The sequence below is a fragment of the Pinus tabuliformis genome, chromosome 1_1 (assembly GCF_031772625.1).
Source record: "Pinus tabuliformis cultivar Carrire ecotype Pingquan chromosome 1_1, CPIR1, whole genome shotgun sequence".
NCBI lineage: Eukaryota > Viridiplantae > Streptophyta > Pinopsida > Pinales > Pinaceae > Pinus > Pinus tabuliformis.
The window spans coordinates 79,075,176-79,098,280 of NC_142297.1; the positions used below are offsets into that span (position 1 = coordinate 79,075,176).

Genomic DNA, 23,105 nt, shown 5'->3' on the forward strand with positions numbered 1-23,105 from the left:
TCCTAGCCATGGAAGTGACAACTCTAAAATCAACACATGAAAATGTAGATGCATCTAGATATAAAGATGAAAATAGTAAACATAGCTTTAGAAGTGCCTTCACCAAGGCTATTATGCTACATTATCTGCTACATTGAAGCTTTAAGTTGTTAACCTCTAAAATACATAGATAAGGATCTCCATCAATGTTGAACAAAGCCATGTGAACTCTTAACCTCTAAAAGATGTGAAGACGTGGTGAACACATTGACCTCTAAGCATCAATGTTGAATGGTCATACGAGAAATAGACAAACCCTAGCCATGGAAGCAACAACATGGAAATAAACACACGATGATGTGGATGCATGCGAGAATAAAGATGAAAATAGCAAGCATAGTTTTAGAAATGCCTTCACCGAACTGATATATGCTACATTATCTACTACATTGAGGCTCGAGCTCTTAAGCTTTAAATGACAAACACTCAACAAAAGTTCAAGTCATAAAACCCTTAAAATTAAGCAACCAACTAAACACAATGGCAATAGCAATGTCGAGTTTTTTTTGGCAACAAACTCATATACCAGCCCAGATCCATATTAACTCCGGATCTACCAAGCACTGAGAGGGACCAAACATCTTTTCACTCTAAAATAGGTTTGCATCTCAAAAGCTTTGATCTCTCTTGGCACTTGGAAGGTCCAGAGTTAAGATGGATCTAGATTGGTTTAATTTTCCCTTTTAAATAGGCTATATTCCACATGAATACCATGAGTCAATATCATGGGTTCTCAATACTATGGGGCAATACCATGAGTCATTTTTTTTTCATATAGGGTTATTTTGATTTTCTTATTTATTTATTTATTTTATTTTAACGGTTAAAATGTTTACATTACATTACATTAATCTTTTTGTTTTGTTTTTTTTTATTTTTATGTAATTTGACATAATCAAAATGTTAAACATTACATTAAAACATCTCTACCATATTGGGATAGAGAATGCATTTTAGCACAAAAAAACAAAACCAACCTATATCCATCTTAACTCTGAATCTACCAAGTGTTGGGAGGGATCAAATCTCTTGATATGGAAACCTCTTTTAGAGTAAAAAGATATTTGATCCCTCTTGACGCTTGGTAGATCTGGAGTTAAAATGGATCTAGGTTGTTTTAATCCCCCTCTATAGGATATATTCCATGTGAATACCATGGGTAAATATCATTAGCCATTTTATTTTTATTTTTATTTTATTTTGATAAAGTTATTTTTATTTTGATATTTTTAGTTTTTATTTCATTTCATTTTGACTCAATTAAAATGTTTACATTAAAAAAATTAATTTAATTCTTATTCTTATGTAATTTGATTTAGTCAAAATGTTAAACATTACATTACAACATCTCTGCTATACTAGCTAAAAGCGCCTCTAAACACAATAACAAATTCAATGTGACCTTAAAAAAAAGTAAAAAAATGCAATGCTAATTTCCACTTTTATTTTCACACAATAATGAAAAAAGTGTTATAATCTCACATTTATATTAAATTTCAAAACCGTGTAAGAGTATTTAGATCATATAAAAAAAATCCATAAATGATCTCGATGTTATTGGAAAAATATTGACATGGTATTAAAAATCAAACTATATTTATTTATTAATTATTTTACAAAATATATAAATTTCCTTAAAAAAAAATACCCATCAACCACTCAACAAAATATCAATTCCTCGATGTTAAAATTTATTAAAAAAAAATCATGTTTTCATGAAAATTGTAATTCAAACCACCATGATCATAAAATTATTAATACTATAAAAATCAAAATCCATTAAGAAAACACAAAACCCTTCATCAGCAACATTAACGCTTTAAAAAAATAATAATAATAACTACGACTTAATTAAATATGAGACAAGGGAACCATGTATGAGAGTATATGTAAGAAAGTACCACCAAATCCCTTGCATGCGTAAGTAGATTTGGTTGTATTGAAGTTGAGTTTTATTTATCACGTTCACGTACGATCGATGTCACCTTTTGAGTGATTGCAATGTAGTGGAGATCTTATTCGAAAGTGGTTAAGTTGCATAATCATTAACATTTTTAAATAGATCTCGATGAGAGAATAGTCAGACAATAGTTTGTTCGAATAAATATTAACGCCTTCATATAGAATCCAAACAGTGTTTGTCTCAATTTATGCCACAGCAATGATGGCATTGTTATCATCCACATATGTATTTCATGGATTTTTTATTTTATTTTATTTTTTTATTATTTTTTTATATATTTGTGGATATATTATATAGTTTAAATGTTTTGATTTTTAATTTTAAAATGATTTTAAAAAATTTTATTAAAATTTTGGAAAACAAAAATTATTAAATTAAATATTTAAATATATATATATAATGATTAATTTTATGGGGTTATACAAAAAAATATTTTAAAAATAAAAAATTGTATGTTACTAAGTGTCATAATAGTACACACATCAAATACCAATATTTATAAAAAACAGTGTATACATCACATCTCAATATTTATGAAAATTTTATTATTTATAAAAATAAAAAATAAAAATAAATATTTATGTCACCAAGTGTCATAATAGTACACACATCAAATCTCAATATTTATGAAAAACAGTACACACATCAAATCTCAATATTTATGAAAAATAGTACACACATCAAATCTCAATATTTATAAAAATTTCATTATTTGTGAAACTTACATTTTAAGTATGTCAAACTCGTGGTTTACTTTTAATTAATGTGTAACTTTTAAAAATAATTTACAAAATTTGCTAAGTTTTTGAAAAATTTTAACAATCACATTTTATTTTATGATATTCTATTTTGTAGTTATATATATGTGTGAGAGAAATTACTTTATATAAAAAATCACTTTTATGTATAATATTAACATATATAATCTACTTGCCCATGGGGCTTTGGATTGACATGGGTGCACTGTTAAGGCACTCTTTGCGATAGATCATTGGTTCAAATCCCTTGTGGGTGCTTACCTACCAAAAAAAACATATACAATCTACTTAATATAATAAAAATATATAAGATTATTATGTTACTACTTAAATAAAATATTCTTAAGTTATAATAAGAAATCTTTAACAAAATATTTTTTAAGTCTTACTACTCTTACTCCAATACTATTGCAACAATTACAAAATACTCCAACAAACATATTTGTGATTTTCTATCACTTCCTATATCAATATAAAGATATTTTTGAAAATGCAACCTAAGTTCTTTCTCTAAACTCTCGGTGCATTTGAGTTTTTTCCTACATTAATACAACTTCTTTAGATAGATGATCAACATTTGAGTTGAATTATATATATATATATATGAAAAAAATTATTGAAATTGTTTTTTATCTTCATTATTTATACAAATAAATATGTACACACATCAAATCTCAATATTTATGAAAAATAGTACACGCATTAAATCTCAATATTTATAAAAATTTTATTATTTGTGAAAATTACATTTTCAAGTAAGTGTGTCAAACTCACATTTGACTTCGATGTATTGATAAGGAAAAACAATGTCTTATCCATTATAAATATTTATAGTTCATTGGTATGCCCCTAAGTCAACATGCATTTTAATAATTAATTATGTGTTCCTTCAATATTATATAATGTTTTTCTTTCAAACATTTTTTTCCTACCTTTTAGTAGCTAGCTTGATTTTATGGGCAACTTGTGTAGGAGACATATAAGGCATTGAAATATTAAGTTGTCAAATAACGCAAGGTAAAGACTTATAAGCATTTGTAGATGCATTAGTTATTTAAGAATATAGACAACAAACAAAAGTCAATTGATATTATTTGTTGTGTAGATTTTTGTTACAAATGATTTTAATGCAAAATAGAAATTTCATTGTTTTAACTAAACACATTCACTGAATCTTAACTTTGTGAATTCAACTATAAAAATCTCCCTACTTAAAAACTTTAACAATTTTATTTGTTTTAATTTTTTGAAAATTTGTTTTAATATTCTAAGATAGAAACCTAAATTCAAAAGTTGAAGAAGATCTAAACTATTATAATGTCGTTTACAAAATGAAACCTTGCAAATCATAAGTTAAAAAAAAAAAACTTTATGCATAGGCATGAGGGAAATTTTTATACTTTTGATATCAATTACTTTTTGCATAAGAAATAAGTACTAAGCAGCAATGTTGAATATTAGACTTATTTATTATTGGCTTTTAGAAAAAAAAAATATGTTATTTGAAATAATTTGTTGTTGATTTATAAAAACGAGATGTTCACTTAATGAATTTTAAATGTTTTAAGTCTTTAAATATTTCTAGGCAAATGTTTTTAATTAAAATTTTCTAATATTTAGTTACAAATTTAGAAGGATAATTAGAATAAGCAATTTTATTTAGTAGGATTGTATAATATGAATGTTGTGAGAGTTTTTAACGACATTGAATTGATTTTTGTATTAAAAATACAGTTTAAACAACATAATTTTTTTATTTTGCAAATGATTATTTTACTGGTTTTTAATAATGTTTGCCAAAAAATATAAACAAATGTAAAATCTTTAGACTCATCACTTTTGCTCCCCCCAAGTCTAAACCCATTACCATGTTTCCTTCAATTTAGGAAGACAAGTTCTTAAAGGAGTTTTAAGTCTTGGAGACCGAAAGGTTATTTCAACCTAAATATTGCATGCAATAAAGCTTATGTCCCTTGTGATCATCAACAAGGCTACCTCAAATTGGGTCAAGTGCTTTCTAGTAAAATCTAGTCTTAATTTCATACATGAAACTAGGCATTACACTTGGTCCAAGGTTAACCTCTTACCCGAAAGGTTGTAAGTGGACAAATGGAAGCTTACCGTTCATTCTTTTTTAAGGATTATTTGTATCTTTTTTGAAAAACTACTTCATCACTTTAATAATTTGTGTAGATTTTCCTGTAGATTCATAGCTCATGTAATGTACTAAAACACAAGACAAGAATCTACTCTACTCTCAACCAACAGAAACCAATAGATCAATGAAAACAATAATCAAAAAGAGGAAGACAATCAATGACACATAAAACAATAACTTTTTCTGGGGAAAGCCATTGCTCAAAACCCTGCCTATCTGTATTGCATTAATCAGAAATCTGAGTGAAAATACAAATCTTGTTCTCACTAGAACAATTCATGCACAAGTATGATCAACTCTCTGCCTCACAAGCCCACTCTAGCCAACACTTAGCCAATTTTGCTGCCTTCCAAGCCCCTATTTCCTTGCGCAATTCCTGTGAGGAATAACCCATATTTAATTGGGAATTCCTTCTTCTATAACTGCGCAATCCAAAGCTAGGTCCTTTTTCTGATTGCATGCATGACCTGTACAACTTGGAAAATCATACAATTGATAGTACATTGTCCCTGCACTCTAGTCTCAACTGGGTCTTTCTCAGAACTGACAGACATGAGTTTCTCTTGAGTGAATCTCTAGTCAGTTGGAGTAGCACTGAGAATGCACCAGTGCGCCAACTCACTACTAGACCTCTACTAGTTCCTCCAAAAGTTAGAACTAGTTTAACTGACCATAACTAAGCCAAACTGAATTATCTAATTACAACTCAAATAAACTCATATTGGACCCCTAAAATTTAGGGATCACACATACATGACTACAGAAAGATTCCCAACTCGAAATTCCTAAGCTAATTAAGTCAATTAAACTTAATTAACTCTTTACAAGTAAGGTCCACCACTTTGGGACCTATTTATTGAATAAATGTGAGCCATGTATCAACAACATATAATTTTCTATCTTTAGATCATAAAATTAGATGTTGGGCGACCTGGTTATTTTTTTGGCCACTGTAGGGATCTGAGCAGATCCCATTAAATACACTCTTGTATGTGTATCTACAAAATGTAATTATGTTTATCTTCGTAAATATAATTACAGTTTTTTTCCTGGGAAAAAAAAAATTGATAGTATTTTAGTGTTAGCCTTTTTAATTATTAAAATGAATAAATAATTACAATTTACAAATTCATATTCCCATTTTCCTATTAGTTGAGGACATTTTGGATGGGATGTAATTCCTTGGTGTATGGATTTTTCTTTTCATATTTGTTAGATTTTTTAAATTAATTTATAAATAACTAATTTTTGAATTATTCATTCAATTTCTCTTTGTCCTTGTCAGACATTGCAAGTTCCCTAACATTGTAGCATTGCAGTTAAGGGACATTATAACCAATATTTAGTATTGTGGTGACTTGCTTACCTATAATCAATCCTTGCACTTGGCAATGAAGGGTGGTAGATCTAAGTAATATCCTTATCTCCATTTTCATATTGGGATTTTTTTTCAATGCCTCACCCTCTATTTGTTGTGCCAATTTTAAATAAGAAGCAAACATGTTGCATCATTAATATGATGGGACTAGTGGAATTATGAATTATTCAAGGCCGAAGCTCCAATTACTAAATAATAGAGGGCTAAATCGAATAACGAGATGCTCACTAAAACACACTAGATCAAAGGGGTTGAGGGTTGTTAAGGGCTTAGTTTAGGTGACACACTTGTGAATACCTATTACCAAAGTAAAGATAGAACCAAAGGATATGATGAGTTCCCAGTAATTCACAAGGGACTATGCCTCACAATGTAGTCACCTCATCGAACTAGAATAGTTGTATTAGCAAAATAGAAAGCACAACTGACAAATTGGAACTCCAAATTGAAGCTATAAGAGTAGATAACAAGAGCAAGGAATAAATGCCAATGAAAGTAGAGGACTTATGCACTTAAAACAAGAAGGAGATAATTACCTTGTTGCACAACATACTAAAATTTAAAGCGAGTACAAAATATAGAGAAAATGAAAGTGCATAGAAATTAACAAACTTTCATGAATATGTAGTTGTATTATTCCTCTTTGTGCTTTTTCATGCACTTTGAAGTTGGACTTGAACTACTCAATCCATCTCCCTCTCAACTAGCCACTTGGCATCAACTTGCACTGGAATATTTAGGTGTTAGTATATATACTTGTACGATCCCTAGTACCTATCGTTTTTTTTATTATTTGGATTTACACTAACTAATGCTTATACAGCTAGCCAGACCCACCAATAGCTAATCACTAGAAGAAGAAAAATACTTAGTAGCTTATAAGCACACAACCTTACTTGCCTACCTTGATTGATTCTACTGATTGAATAAAGCCATGACTCCCCGCTAACAACATCATAGCTTACATATGCTTTGCAGGATTGGGCTTAGATGAGGACAAGACATACCAAAGCTAAACACAATGACAATGACCTTTATTCTTCTTCTTGAGCATTGGTTTCCTTCAGTCACCAACATCATTGAATTACAAATAGAAAGGGACCATGAAATTTGATAGATGAAAAATTACATACATAATATATTAACAGGGATAAACTACATTTTCATGTCTTGGGCCTCCCCCCACAATTTGTTCATTACTCCAATAATGCTAATGCAAGTAGTCTTGTTAGACATCTCAAGTGGTTTTGGTTTTGATTCTAAATTGTTGTGTTCTCCATCCCTCCTGCTTCTACTCATGAATCAAGATAATTATGAGAAACCATGCCTCTTGCCCCTATTGATGGGAAGTAAACTCTATTCCACTAAGTTATCACTCTTACTTTGCTTTGATTTAGCCATTGCCTCCCCTTTCTCCTTACCATAGCACAAACACTTTTGTTTAGCGTCCCCTTGGCTTCCAAAAATCCTCCATGTAAAATAAGACTTGCACGTTTTTTGAAAAATACACAATTGTTTGTGAACCATATGAATGAGACTATCATCCACCCTACTGGCATGAAGTGAAAAAAAAATGAAGGAACCCAAGATTATTTGCTAAGTGATTCAAATTTGAAAATCTCATTCCATCCATTTTGATGGTGGTGCACTAAGATACACATGCCTACCAAAGTTGAAACTCAAGCATGTCATCTCATTATTGATAACGAGTTTGCTCATACTATTAATTTCCATTTGATACAATTTGAAGTTACAACAATAAAGATATACATTAACCATTTTTCATTTTAATTTGATACTTAGTTTAATATCCTACATTGGGTGATGCAATAATGCCTCTATGATAACAAAAAAGTGTAAATGCACTACAATAATGTTTCGATGTATTATTTGTTGTTCACAAAACTACAAAAAATTACAAGAAAGTTGTGGAGTAAGGTTTTGTTGCTTGCTTAAAATATTGAATATGTTCACTATTGTATGTGTTTTAAGTTTTGTGTAATTAACTACACAAGTCATCCCATGTGTGCCAACAATTAAAAAAAATAAAAAATAAAAAATAAAAATCAGTCTTAATTATTATAAACTTGCACAACCACATTTGTAAATGTGGTTGATATACACTGATAGGAGTATAGCAATCCTAATATTAAAATCCAATATTTTAAACATAATATTTAAACCCAATATTATGAACTTACTATTATAAATCCAAATTATAGACTTAATATATATAAACCTTAATATAAAACTCTATTATAATAATACTCTAAAATTATAAACCCAATATTAAGAACCTAATATTAAAATCTCAATATTATAACCGGAATATTAAATCCAATATTAAATCATATATTTACTGATTTATTTATAAATCTCTACCTTGTACTTAATAATTATTAATGTATTAGGGCATGTACTTGATATCAGTTCATAATATGATTCTACCAATATTTTTATTACTTTACTCACATAACATAATCTAAAGTAATGTTGTATAATATTTTTAAATTAAAATAATTATTAATATTTATAAAAAATAATAGATACGTCATTAAAAAACATTTGTATTTTAAAATAAAAGAAGAATAATAATTAATATTTAAAAAAATAAATAATAGAATGTATCATTAAAAAAGGGTTTGTAAGTTAGTATAAAATTAATATTAAAAAAAAATTGATGGAGCGTATCATTTAAAAAATAGAGCATTAGCAAATTAAGGTAAAATTAAAATAATAATTAATATTTTAAAAAGCGATGATGTAATTTATCATTAATTAAAAAAAAGAACATTTGTGTTGTGCTATAAAAGAAAACCTAAAGCTTTGGGGTTTGATATACAAACATTTTTGTCAAATCTTGCAAAAATCATCTATAATCACGCAACTAAACATTTGATAGCAGGAAATTTATGGGTGAAAATGGCAAAATTTTTGTGGGGACTCAGTGCTGCCATGTTAACCCTAAAACTAGTAAAAGACCATAATATTTCAGAAAATAAACATCAATTTTTGTATTTCACTTCCATATATTTAATGTGAAGCATTATTTGGTGTGTGACCCTTAATCCCGCTCCATTCAAACTTTGCAAATGGTCCGAGCTAATTTTCGAGACATATGGCAAACTTTAAGACTGCTGCCTAAACGAGAATCCTGTAAAATCCTTTAGTTGGTTAGCTTTCGAAAATGAAGTACGACACTTTCATTGAATTAATCTAAAAAATATCACTTTTTCATTAGATTAAAAAATTCGTTTTCTACGATTTAGTTTAATTATTCAACCTTAAAAAGTATAAATTAATTAGTTTACTATTCTTATTTTATATATTAGTTTTTTATAATAATATTAAAATAAAGAATTTTTTTATAAATACGTCTCAAAATATTAAGATATATGAAATTACCCATTCCCTTATATCTTTTGAAAAAAAAAACATTACTAAAATTTTATAATATACTCCATTTTAAAACTATCAAGTTATCAACTTTTTAAAATCTTTTAAAAAATAAAAATGAAAAAATAAAATATTATTAATTTTTTGTAATATGATTTATGTTATAAATATTTTTTTTTAAATACATTTTATGTATATATAACACAATTATTATGTTTATTACAACATAGGTTAAGAGTAATAAGAAAGATAATTTTAAGTTTCTATTAAGTTATTAATTCTTTTAAATGGGAAAAAAATATTATTACATTTTTATAATATGATTTACAATTTTTTTAATACATTTTATGTATATATAAAGCAAGCTTATTATTCATATAATTAATATAGATGAAGAGTAATAAGAAAAATAGTATTAAAATCTTATCATGTGATATATGTTAAAACTTCATGTTAAAAGTGTTTTTTTTTTTTTTTAATGCATTATATGTATATAATGATATATAGTAATGTATTGAAAGATCATGGTAGATGATATTTGTGAATAAGCTATGTTTTACTTTACGCACGCGAGTGCATGGGTCAACGGTGGGGCAGTCGGCTGCTACGCACCCCACCTGCGATCGAATCTCGCTTTGTGGAGCTGCGATGCAGCATATAACAAGTTTCTTGTATGATGTGACGGATGTGTCAGATGCCAGCTTGTGGCTGTATATATGTATTAAAAAAAGAGGGCCAATAAAGCTTATGATGGGAACTACCCCCGCCCTTTGAAAAAAAAGAAGCTATGTTTTATTTTACAACCATTTGAACATGTCATAAGTGGAAAATGCCTATGTTTTGATCAATAAACCAAATTAAGAAAAAGTGAGACCACATAGCCCCTTGCCACTCTTACTTTGCATGTTGTAATATATGACATAATTGACAATACAAATTCCTCTTACTCACATCTTTTCTAGGAGCAAAGGCATCAATGTCATGTTATTGTTTCTTTAAATGGATGATGATGGTAGTGAAAGAGGTTGCACTCTACTCTACATAATTCAAGTCTAACTTATTTCAAGGCAACTAGGGATGAAATCTTCAATGATAATAACTACAAATAATATATTTAGTCATTAATTTGCAATCCTATACAAGTGACAATAACAAACACTGTTTCTCAACTCAACTTATATATGCATCCTCAATTCACTTCAATGTTCTATTTGCCTATTTCAATATTATACTAATTATATGAATATTGATGACAACAACCATTATTATTATACTATTTACTAAGATCAATTTTAGTGTATTAGACTTTTAAAAAAAATCATAAGTAAATGAATGATTTGTTTTATAATTTTATTTTCAAAAAAAAAATAGAGAAACTTTTTAAAATTTTTATAATTTTGGATGAATTAATAAATTAAGAATATCAATATTATTACAAATATTTAAAAATTTTAATATTGACATATACGTGAAATTTTAAAAGAAAGTGTTTTTATTATTTAACTTTTCACTATTACAAAAAAAGGCAAATTCTTTTATTCCATAATACTTTATATTAAAAATTATTTAATATTCTATTACATCATTAATATACTAGAAGTTATTTCATATATTAACACTATTAGTTTTAATAAAAATCAATATACATTATCTATATATATCTATAGATATATATAGATAATGTATATTGATTTTTATTAAAACTAATAGTGTTAATATATGAAATAACTTCTAGTATATTAATGATGTAATAGAATATTAAATAGTTTTTAATATATATATATATATATATAAATATGCTTATTTGGGGCGACATATCGAATTGCATGATTATTGTTATTGGAAATGGTAACAAAATACACTTTGCTTTATGCATATAAATATATAGTTGCAAGTCATATCTAGAAAAATTATAAAAATACCAAATACGATAATTTTTAAAAACTCAATTCACCTAGTTTAAATATAACTAGATTAAAGTAATATATATGATGACGATGATGATGATGATGATGATGATGATGATGATGATGATGATGATGATGATGATGATGGTTAACGTCCATTGAGACCAAACTTTGGTCTATCGGACCTAAAGAAACAAATTATTTAGTTTGATTTAAGATTTTATTCCTATGCTCAAAAAGCTTGGAGAGAAGCCTCCCAAGCTCACTATAATTTTGACATTGTAAAAGGCTAGGAAGGTTAGTGTTGCGACAGAGATTATGAAACTAAGATCTAATGTGGTTGTACGCGGGGTACTCTAAGAGGAAGTGGTTTTCATCCTCAATGTTCCTATTCTCACAAAGATGGCAGATCCTTTCCATCCATGGTGTTTTAGGGACTGCCCAACGACCTGTTTCACTATGGAGCTCATGAGAGTTCGTTCTAATCTTCGCTATATTAATTTTCTTCTTTGAGCTAGTTAAAACAAAGAGATACTTTTGATCTTCTAGGGTGGGGTTGATGACCTTCTTATAATAACTTAATTTTCTTTTAGCCGCTAAATCTTTCTCACACCACATTTTTTCTTTGAACTTAGAAGTAACAATGTTTTTAATATTATTAATGTTTTGCAATGCATCATTCTCATTGATCTCCCATTGGTTTAACCAGGCCCTCATGTCTTTATACCACCCCCGATTGAGCCTTAGGTGGTTTTGGCTGGAAGTTAAAGCTAGCTTAGGAAGTCTATGATATCCTACGTTATTGAGTTTGTGCTTGTACACCAAAAGCCTAATCATAGCTAGGCTCTCGATAGGGGAAAGACCTACTTCTATAAGGAGAATAAGATAGGGTGTATTGCTTTTAATTTTCAGGTTATACGTTATAAAACGCTTCTAGATTTGCTCAATATTTCTCCAGGATTTTCTAGAGATGTTGTAACCCCAGACCTCACATCCATATAAGATAACAGAAGTGACTAAAGTTTCAAAAAGGAACTTCTTTTTATCCCAGATTACGAGGTTTTCCATTTTACAATTATTTTCAAGACCAAAATAAGCTTTCCACCCTCCATTAATCCTTTTTTCAATGCTATAGTTCCAGTTGAGCTTGTGATGAATATCAATTCCTAGGTACTTGTAAGAATACACTTCCTCCAAGTTATTATTGTCATACATAAAATTAGCGTAAGTGTCCTTCTTGGATTTGATAATCATAACTTTTGTTTTGTCAATGTTAACAGTCATACCCATGGTAGAGCAGAAATCCTTAAAAAGCCTAAGTTACTTATCAAGATCATATGGGCACCTTGCAAGAAGAACAATATCGTCAGCATAGAGAAGAAGGATGATGACTATCCCAGCTAAGATCATGCCAGCACATCCTGCTTCCTCTAAATAACCTTCAAGTTTGTCGATGTAAATGCCAAATAGGGTAGGGGAGAGGGGGAAACCTTGTTTAACTCAGATATTACATTTAATATCTTTCGACCACCCCTCATTTCTTTTTAGTTTGGCAATTACATTCTCGTATAACCTTATAGCGGTACCTATCAACTCAAAAGGAACCTTTAGCTCTTCTAATCTATTCCAAAGGTTGTTTCTAGGAACCTTATTGAAAGCCTTTCTAAATTCCACAAAGCAACAAAAGAGGTTGGATTTATCATTACAACATTCCTCCATAATGATCCTAAGCGTAACGAGGTGGTTTATTGTTGAGTGATGCCTTCTAAAACCTGCTTGGCCTTTAGTCTGCTTACCTTCACTTTCAAGCCATAAGCTCAACTTCTTTTCCAAAATAATACCATATAACTTGGCTAAGAGAGGGCTGATCATAATTGTCCGATAATTAGAGGGGTTATTTGTATCCCCACTTTTAAAAATAGGGATAATGAGGCTCTCAATCCATGGTTTAGGGAACCCTTGCTTGACTGCTTGATTGAAAAGCTTGTGGATGTGGGGGATGAGGACAGGACCTCCTATTTTTAAGATTTCTGCCTGGTAACCTTCAATGTCCTTAGCTTTCCCATCTGCCAGGCGATTAACCCCAAAATCAATGCCTTCTAATGAGAAAACTTCTTTCGTTGTGAGCAGGGTTTTAAAGTTATCCATGACATTTGGAGATTCATAGAGCTTTTTAAGATAAGAATTCCAATGTGTAAAGCAATTTTATTATTATCATTAGTTTTCTTATTCAGAATCCGCCTCCAAAATTTCTTAGGAGCTACCTTAGAGAGGTGTAAAAGATTCTCTTGTCTTTTATGAATGTACTGCCTCTTTTTCCTTTTAGTTATGGCTTTGTATATTTTTATCTTGCCCATTTTAAGAGTTTCATCAACAACTTCCTTAATTGCTCTCCTCGCGCTTTTACAATCTTTGTCATACCATGGGTTGGTTTCGCTATTTCTTTTATTATTTGAAACTTCAATTGAGAACTTGTTAATAGAATATGAGAGGGTTCTATTAAAATTATGATAGAGGTCTTCTATGTTGTCTATACTAGATAAAGGAAGCAAATTAGTTTTTAATTCATTTAGAAAGAGATCGTTTTTATTTCTATCAAATATTAAGTTCTTTTGGCTATAAGGATTATTTTCTATGGGATCTCTATGCATGACAAAATTGAGAGTTATAAGTAAAGGCCTATGATCAGACTCAGGCCTATGGTCGTTTAAGATGTTAAAATTTATTATTTCGTTGTATAAAGGGAGATCGGAAATAGCATAGTCTACCATGCTGCTACCAAGCCCATGGATGTAGGTCATCTGGTTAGAGTTGGGCCACTTCTTTAGACCGTTGCAAATTATGAGATCCTGAGCACTACAAAGCTTGACTAGCTCCAACCCAAACAAATTCTCCCCGAGGTCTTCAGAGCTCCTTTTGTACCTACTAGCCAGAGTAGGGTCTTCGTCTAACCAAAGAGGATTAGGGTTGGAATGATTACTTAGAATAATAGCTTGGTTGCTTGAAGTTCGAGCATTAAAGTCACCTATTAAAAGGATATTACCTTCATTCCTTAGGCTAGAAATATCACTCTAAACCTTTGTAGAGACTATTTTTATCTAGATTCTTCTTCTTATAGAAGTTAGAATTGATGGGGGTAAAATAACATATTGCTATGTAGGTCTTTTTATTATTGATTTCAGTGATCTCTATCCAACTATATTGGTTGTAAGGGTTGTTTTTATAAATCCTAGCATGGGGGGAGATGTTCTTCTTAATGTAACAAGCTATTCCCCTAATGCCTCTACGGGAGGATCGCTTGTTCCAGGTAGACCATAGCGTAAAGCCATCTATGTTAGGGACCTTAGATTCTTCGTGCTCCCAAGTTTCAACAAGCAAAATAATATCAACATCATTTGAGATCCAACTTAGCTTGGGGCCTTTGTTCCATGGAAAACCCCGGCAGTTCCAAGAAAGAATCTGGAGCATGTTGAATTGCTATTTATTACTATATTTTTGGTTTCTATCTCGAATAAAGGCTTTTCTATTTCTGATTATTGCCCATTTTCCTTCCTTCCTAGCTTATTTTACCTTTTGAACCTCCTTTCTTAATTCTGCTTGATCTTCTGGAATGAGATCTTCATTTATAAATATTCCCGTTCCTTTTAGACTTGAGGTTTTACTAAGTATGTCATACTTATGATCAGTAGAGCTCACCTTTATTCAAATCAATCTTCCTTTATTCTCAGTTAATTTCCCCAACCTTGTTGCTTCTGTGAGACACGTTGTTTCAATTTGTAATCTATTATGTAATTCTATCTAGGCTATGGCTAAAGTATCCTCATCTACCTCCTCTTTTAAACCGAAGATTATAAGGTTCAAGGCCCTTTTGTTACGCTCATGGTCTAATTCTATTAATTTTTTCATTTCATCTTTAATTGGTTTGATATCTAATTTATCTACCACATTATTTAGGGTGAGGTGGCTATTAACTTTTTCTTCTAGTTCTTTAATCATGTCCTTCATTTTAAGACTCTCTAAAGTATCAACATCTCCTTGTTGGGATGTTGGTTAGTATCTTGGTTTTGTTTTTCTATAACCTGCAACCTAGTCTCCATTGCCACCATTTTATTCTCCAATAGTTCTATTTTATTTTCTATTTGTTTTTGGATCGTGTCTTCAAGAGATGCAAATTTATTTTCCAGCATGGCTTCTAACTCTTTTTGTAGCTTGACTTCTCTTTCTTCTCTACGTTTCTCTAAAGACTCTATATACTCATAAAGGCCTTGTAGAGTAACTGTGCTAGGTCTGCCTTTGGTAATCTTTGGTAGCTGTGGTGAAATATTCATACTTGAAAATATATGAGCAAATATGTATTAGAAAAAGATAAGGAATGTGTGCACCTGATATCAGCAAACTTGACTGCAGATCGCACTTGCCCCGGATTGGATTGACCACAGATCCAAAGGTAAAAACCCACGAGTTTCTTTTATGTCCAGGGCTGGCTTGAAGAATGACCAATCAGACAAGCATACCAAGAGACATTCCACTGTAGAACTCCACCAGATGTAAACCAAAAGAGAAAGGGCTTGTTCCAAGAGTGGGCTTCAGGATTGATAACTCAGGCTTGTGATGTCCCAATCAAATGATACCAGATGAGACGTTGTACTGTTGCTTCACAGGTCACAAGTGAATAGTGCACAAAGGTCGGCTCAATTAGATGTACAAACAATAGGTGTAAATGTGTATATATGGTCAAGGAAACTGCTGCAACTGGACCACTTCTTCACCGGTCATGGAGGTAACTCAAGCCTTAAAACCTTCAATAATTGATAACAACCATTACCACCTCTTACTGCTGTCGAGGTTATTGATTTATGAAAATTTCCAGACTTGCGAATTTTTCTGACTTGCGGATTGAGTTGCAGCGATTAGGGAGTGTGACAAACCTAGAGCTAGATCCCAATCTACAGTGCTAAACTGTAGCACTTCACAGGTCGAAACTTTTAATACACCCACACCACAGGAGCTATAACACTTGTTGAACCTCATGCTGTCTTTGACTTAGATCTACCGTAGAGAATTGCACAGGATGGAAGAGATTAACACATGGTCATTCACGCCTCAGCCTCGGAATGCGAGCCTCAGATTAACCTTAAATTCTAATGCTCAGAATGCTAGGAACCGGAGCGAATATATAGACACAGAACCAGAGTGGGTATATAGTTTATAATTAGTTTCAGACCGCCGAGTTCAGAAGATATATATGTAATGATGCGATCTGCGAGTTCAGAAGATATATATGTAATGATGCAATCATACTTGAAAATATATGAGCAAATGTGTATTAGAAAAAGATGAGGAATGTGTGCACCTGATATCAGCAAACCTGACTGCAGATCGCACTTGCCCTATCTAAATTTTAAAATATTTTGACAAATTGTTATATTTTTTAAAAACTTGACAAAACTTATCCAAAAAAAATGACTTTTTTTGGAAATTTATTAAAGCAAACCATATATATATATATATATATATATATATACTTTGAGTAGCGGAATCGGCAACCACAGTGGTATCGTACTGGCATTACACGAGGTCGAATCCCACCGGCTGCCACTATAACCTCTAAGAGGAACCGCCCAGCCCACAAGAACGGCCCTCGGTTAAGACGAGACTTGAACTCGTGACCTGCATAGCGGCATGAACGACTTAGCAGACCGTACGCTGGCCACGAGACCAAACCCCTACGGGCTAAAGCAAATCATAATTTTGATATACAATGAAGTTCGAAATTATATTAACAAGTAAAGTTACAATTATATTTTATTTTATTTTTATTTTAATAATCAAATTTATATAATTTTGAAAACAATAATAAAAGATTAACTTTTCATTTTTATTTGAGAATGTAAGTAATTGTGTGATTTTTTCTTTTCTTTTTAATTTTATAGAAATTTTGGTTAATTTATTTAAATATTTGGTTAAAAATGAGATAATTTTAATTTTAAGTTATTTAATATACATAATTTAATTTTAATCATTTTAAAAATTTTAGTTGATTTGTTTAAATATTTCGTTAAAAATAAAATACTTTTAATTTTAAGTTAATTAATATACATAATTTAATTTTAATGTTTTAAAATTTTTTCTAAAATATTAAATTTATGTTTGCATTTTATAATACAAAATTTTATAATTTTAACAAAATCCATATAGTAATATTCTAACCTAAAAACCCAAAAATCATTTCAAATCTAAAATTTAATTAATAATTTTATTTTATTTTTAAATATTGCTTGTTAATAATTTTGTTTTAAATTATTATTTTTAGAGGATGAAATTATAGCATTTCGATCAAAATTGTGATGAAAATAAAAAAATTGATATTTTTTTTTAATAATGTTTATCACATTTAGCTGAAGTTAATGTGGCATGACTCCCACGCCATTCCGCATTACTGAAAAAATAAAGAAATGTGATAAATAAATGAAGTGACATGTGATGGAATGTCCCGCACAAAAAAGTTTTTTTAATTTCAAAAAAATAAAATCAATTTCATTTGGCATTAAATGTTAATTACTCCATATTTTATTAAATAATATAGTGATTGATAATATAGTTTATCAGTACATAGATAATTTACAAGCAACGGTGTCAAATATACATCTTAAGTTAAATATAAATATCAAATATAGGTGAAACCCTAAGGGAGCTCTAATGGTTGGCGATAATGGAGGTTCTGAGGCGGTGCCGCACTGCCCCTGACGGTCTTGGCTAACCTGCACGGTTCACTTGACTCCGTCCTGCCCACCTCCTACCCACGGTTTTGTTACTGTGGTCATCCCACATTCCACGCAGACCGTAACCTCCACTGACCTGCTCCCTGTCGGTTAGCCATGGACCTGGACACCGTCGATTATTCCGAGGACCCCAATCCCCATGAGGAAATATGTTCTTGCCATCATGCCGTGTCAGGGTCCAGATCTTTCGGATCATCCCTGTGCCCTCTGGCTACTACAAACAATGCATTGGACCGACCTGGGCCATTTGTGACCCACCCGCCGCCCTCTGTCAACCTTGAAGATGCCTCCGGCTTGGACTGCCCTTCGCTCTCCCCGGCTACCTTGAACCTCCTCGGCACCTGCCTGCAACCATCCCCTACCTTCAACTTGTCGCTACCCCGCCTACCTCATATCTCTGCCCCGCCCAACAACCCTACCTTCTCAGGCATTCCTCCACCTGGGGCTGCTGCCCACCCATCCTCTGCACAAGTCAGAAGCGCCCTTAATACTAGCGGCCCTACACCCAGCACCCCCATCTGTTCTGGCTGCTTCAGCACGCCGGTCCCAAACCCTAAATCTACCCCTTCCACCCTGCAGACGGTTAACCAGGGCATCAGGGGACTCCTACGGGATTACCCGACGGCTCGGAGGTCAGAAAAAAGTTAAGAAAGGGAGGTGTCTAAAAGCCGTGGATAGGGATTCAACCTCTCGATGGGGGAAGTAGCTGATACGGCCAAGAAGGTCCTGGTGGACCGAGTTCGAGGGCGGAATTACTCTGTGGAGAGACTACGTCACTGGACCATGGAGATTTGGGGCACTTTACTCAAAGAAATGCCCACCATTCGGGTGCTCGCACGAGGGTGGTTTGCCCTTAGATTTCACAGGGAAGAGTATACAGACTGGATACTCTCAAGGTTTTGGCATATTGAATTAGCCCCGTATTGCTGAAAAGATGGGATCCTTTATTTGATCCTGAGAGGGAACAGTTGGGAGCTGGGCCAATCTGGGTTCGTTTACTAGGGCTACCTATGCAATATTGGTCTTCGGTTGTCTTCAAGCGCATAGGCAATGCACTAGGCACCTATTTGGAACATGACCAGTCCTATGAAACATCGGGGATTATGACCATGGCGCGCATTCTGGTACATCTGGATACCAGAGAAGGCCTGGAGGAGAAGATAACCCTACATTGGAGGCACTTCTCACACAGACAAAATCTGGATTATGAAGGTGTCCCATTCAAGTGTCGAAGATGCCATAAGGTTGGACATCTTTACAAAGATTGCCCACTGCTCTCACCGTCTGCTCCTCCTGCATCAAAGGGAACGAAGCATCGCTAGACAAAAGACCTGATTGTGGATGAGCAACCCACAGGTCTAGATAGTCCAAAGGATGGAGTTGGGGACACTGTTCAACCATCCTGTGCTTCCCAGATGCCGCCAATCTCCCCTCCTATGACTAGATCTCGATCTGTTGCGGTGGCTTCTCCTACAACAGGTACTGTTTCTTCTCCCTTTTCCTCTGCACTGAATGTTAGTCATTTTATTTTCTCTTTGGCATCATCTGCATCTACACCTTGTATGGTCACCTCCCCCATCACTTGTGCACTTGATCCCCGTTGTCTATTTTTTCCACCACCCCCCCGGTTGTACTTGCACAGGGGCTCCAAGACTGTCCTACATCCCCTTCTGCCTCGGGCTCTCATCCTTACAACCTCCGCTCCCACCACCAGGCTCTCCTTGGAACGCTTGGATTGGGCATCACACCCTCTCATGTTGAGCAGAAGCCCACCCGGAGGAGGCCATCCAAACAAAGCCATCAAGATTGCTAGGGTAGATGTAGCCCAGGGCAGATAGAACACCATTGAAAGGGTACTTAGAGCACAAGACACCCTTGGCAATGTTCCCCCATGAAGTGGCTATCCTTCAATTGTAGGGGTTTAGCTAGCCCCTCTAAAAAAATAGCTCTTAAGAGACTTTTGGGCAGTGAGCCATGTGATATTATTTTCCTACAAGAAACCCTGGGTAGATCTGAGCTGATTGTTAGGACTCTCCTAACCATCATGCCAGGATGGCATTTTCAAGCTCTGGATGTTGTTGGGAGATCAGGGGGTATAGCGCTTGGGGTAAACCCTCAATCCATCAAGGTCACCTCTGCTTGGGGAGGTCATGGATTCCTGGGTATGGATATATTTTCAGCTGAATTGGGCAGAACTCTCTGTATTATGAACATCTACGCCCCCAACCACAGTAGACTGGACTTCTGGCAGAAGATACTAGAGAACCCCCTGATAGACCATTCCACTATTCTAGGGGGAGATCTAAACTTCACCATTGGTCATGAAGAATCTTGGGGACACCACTCACAGTTGGATCCACTCTTGGATCAGCTGGGATTACTTCTAGAGAAACACAGTCTTATTGACATCCCTATGAACAAGAAGATGCCAACATGGCACAACAGAAGGACTGGAGAAGCAGCTCTGGGTAGAAGACTTGACAGGTTTCTCATACATGAAGACCTGTTCACTTCCCTCACTAATTACAGACAGTGGGTGGGCACTGGTGGGATCTCGGATCATTCCCCCATCTATCTGGAAGTGGCAAGCTCCTTTAAAAAACCTAGGGCCCCCTTCAAATTTAACTCGACCTGGTTAAAGGACCCTGAATATCTCAGGTTGGTTATGGAATTTTGGAAAGCTCATCCCCTACCAAATGATCAAAGGAAGGTCGATGGTTTCTGCCGCAACCTGGTCAATCTCAAGAGAATATCCATTGATTGGGCCAAGGGGAAAAAGGCCAGGGAGGAGCATACCCTCTGTGATATTGAAAATTAGTTGGCCTCTCTAACGGATGAACAAGGCAGAGGGTACACCTCTATCAAAGCAAAACTACACCTTACGGACTTGGAAGCCTAGAAATCCAAGATCCTGCTAGAACGGGAAGAAACATGGAGGCTCAGAAGCAGAGAAATTTGGTTGCAAGCTGGGGATGGCAACACTAAATTCTTTCATAAATATGCCAATGGAAGGAAAGCCAGCAATACTATTTGGCAGATGCCTACTGAACAGGGTCTGATTGCTAAAACCTATAATCAACTGGCTAGGTTGGGGAACACTCACTTCAAGCAGATTTTCAAAGCCCCACCAGGCACAACTCTAGCTGATATTATTCGCATTGCGGGGCATTACCCCAGATTTGTGGAACCAGACTCGAAGGTCGAAGGAGGACCTCATCAAACCTGTTACTATGGGGGAACTAGAGGGTACCCTAAAGTGGTTTAAGAAGGACAAAAGTCCGGGACCAGACGGTTGGTCCGTGGAATTCTATCTTACCTTCTTTGACATTATTGGCCCGGACCTTCTCAATGTGATCAATGAATGCCGCTCATCTGGCAGAATGTATGAACCTATAAATTCCACCTATATCGCTCTCATACCCAAGACAGACTCCCCGCTATCCTTCAGTGACTTCAGGCCTATATCCCTTTGTAACTGCCTATACAAAATCATTGCAAAGATCATTGCCAATTGCATCAAGCCAATCCTATCGGACAACATATCCTCTGAACAGTTTGCCTTCCTACACAACTGTCAAATCCATGAGGCCATCGATACAACACAAGAGTCCTCCACTCCATCAAACAGAAGAAGCTTAAAGGGGTTATGCTCAAAATTGACCTCTCAAAGGCCTTTGACCAGGTCAGTTGGATTTTTATCAGGATGATCCTTACACACTTGGGCTTTCCATTTGCTTTCATCAGATGGATCATGTGTTGCATCACAACTGTATCCTTTGGAACTTTAATCAATGGATCAACCTCCCATTTCTTTCAGGCAGAGCGAGGAATCAGGTAGGGATGTCTACTCTCCCCACTGCTTTTCCTTATTGTAATGGAAGGTTTAAGCAGGCTGATTGCTTCGGAAAAAAGAGCCGGGAGGCTGAAGGGCCTCAAGATCATGGAGCAATGCACACTTACGCATTTGCTTTTTGTGGATGATATTTTGATATTCTTAGATGGAGGCATTCAGGACAACAATACTCTCTCTGAAGTGATGCAATTATTTTGTGCCGCAACAGGGATGGAAATTAATGGGGCCAAATCCACTATTACTCTATCTGCTTGCTCTCAACAGGAGACCTGTCAAGCATATCACAACTTCCCCTTCCAAAACCTGATAATGGAGGATGGTTTGAAGTACCTGGGATTCAGGATCAAAGCAGATGGATACAAAATTGCAGATTGGACCTGGTTGATTGCCAAGGTGGAAAAAATATTAAACAATTGGAGCCATCGGTTACTATCCAAAGCGGGTAGACTGGTGCTCATTAAATCTGTTCTGGAAGCAACCCCGGTCTTCTGGATGTCCCTAGCCTGGATCCCCCAAGGTATCTTACACAGGATCCAATGAGTATGTTTCCATTTCTTATGGAAGGGACACAAGGATGGGAAACCCTATGCGTGGGTCAAATGGAATAGAATTGCAGCCCCCAAAAAATGGGGAGGCTGGGGCCTCAAAAATCTTTCTGCATTCGCACAAGCACTTGCGGCCAAACTAGGATGGCTTCTCCTGAAGCACAAAAGCCTTTGGATGGAGGTGGTTACCTATAAATATATCTGGCCTTGTATAGTTATGGACTGGATATGGTTACCTGCTTGGAACAGGAAAGGAATATCAGTGATTTGGAGAGCTGTCATACACACCCTTCCCATCATAAGAAGTGGTCTTACTTGGCGTATTG

At 33.8% G+C, this 23,105-nt stretch overlaps 2 protein-coding genes across 2 annotated transcripts; both read left to right on the forward strand.

Annotated features, from left to right (window-relative positions):
• The first annotated feature begins 19,074 nt into the window (after positions 1 to 19,074).
• LOC149211669 (uncharacterized) lies at positions 19,075 to 19,703 on the forward strand. Its single transcript, XM_089388454.1, has 2 exons — positions 19,075 to 19,223; positions 19,316 to 19,703. The coding sequence occupies exons 1-2, from the start codon at positions 19,075 to 19,077 to the stop codon at positions 19,701 to 19,703; spliced, it is 537 nt and encodes a 178-aa protein (XP_089244580.1).
• Positions 19,704 to 20,425: 722 nt separating this feature from the next.
• On the forward strand, positions 20,426 to 21,199 carry LOC149211670 (uncharacterized). The gene has a single exon (XM_089388455.1). It carries the CDS (start codon positions 20,426 to 20,428, stop codon positions 21,197 to 21,199), a length of 774 nt encoding a protein of 257 aa, XP_089244581.1.
• Positions 21,200 to 23,105: the final 1,906 nt, after the last annotated feature.

What these genes read in the sequence shown, in the direction of transcription:
- LOC149211669 (XM_089388454.1), top strand. Translation starts at nt 19,075, where the DNA reads ATGGGGGAAGTAGCTGATACGGCCAAGAAGGTCCTGGTGGACCGAGTT. An exon ending in ATTCGGGTGCTCGCACGAGG is followed by an intron (nt 19,224 to 19,315) that starts GTGGTTTGCCCT and finishes ATTGCTGAAAAG; the next exon opens with ATGGGATCCTTTATTTGATC.
- LOC149211670 (XM_089388455.1), top strand. Translation starts at nt 20,426, where the DNA reads ATGCCAGGATGGCATTTTCAAGCTCTGGATGTTGTTGGGAGATCAGGG.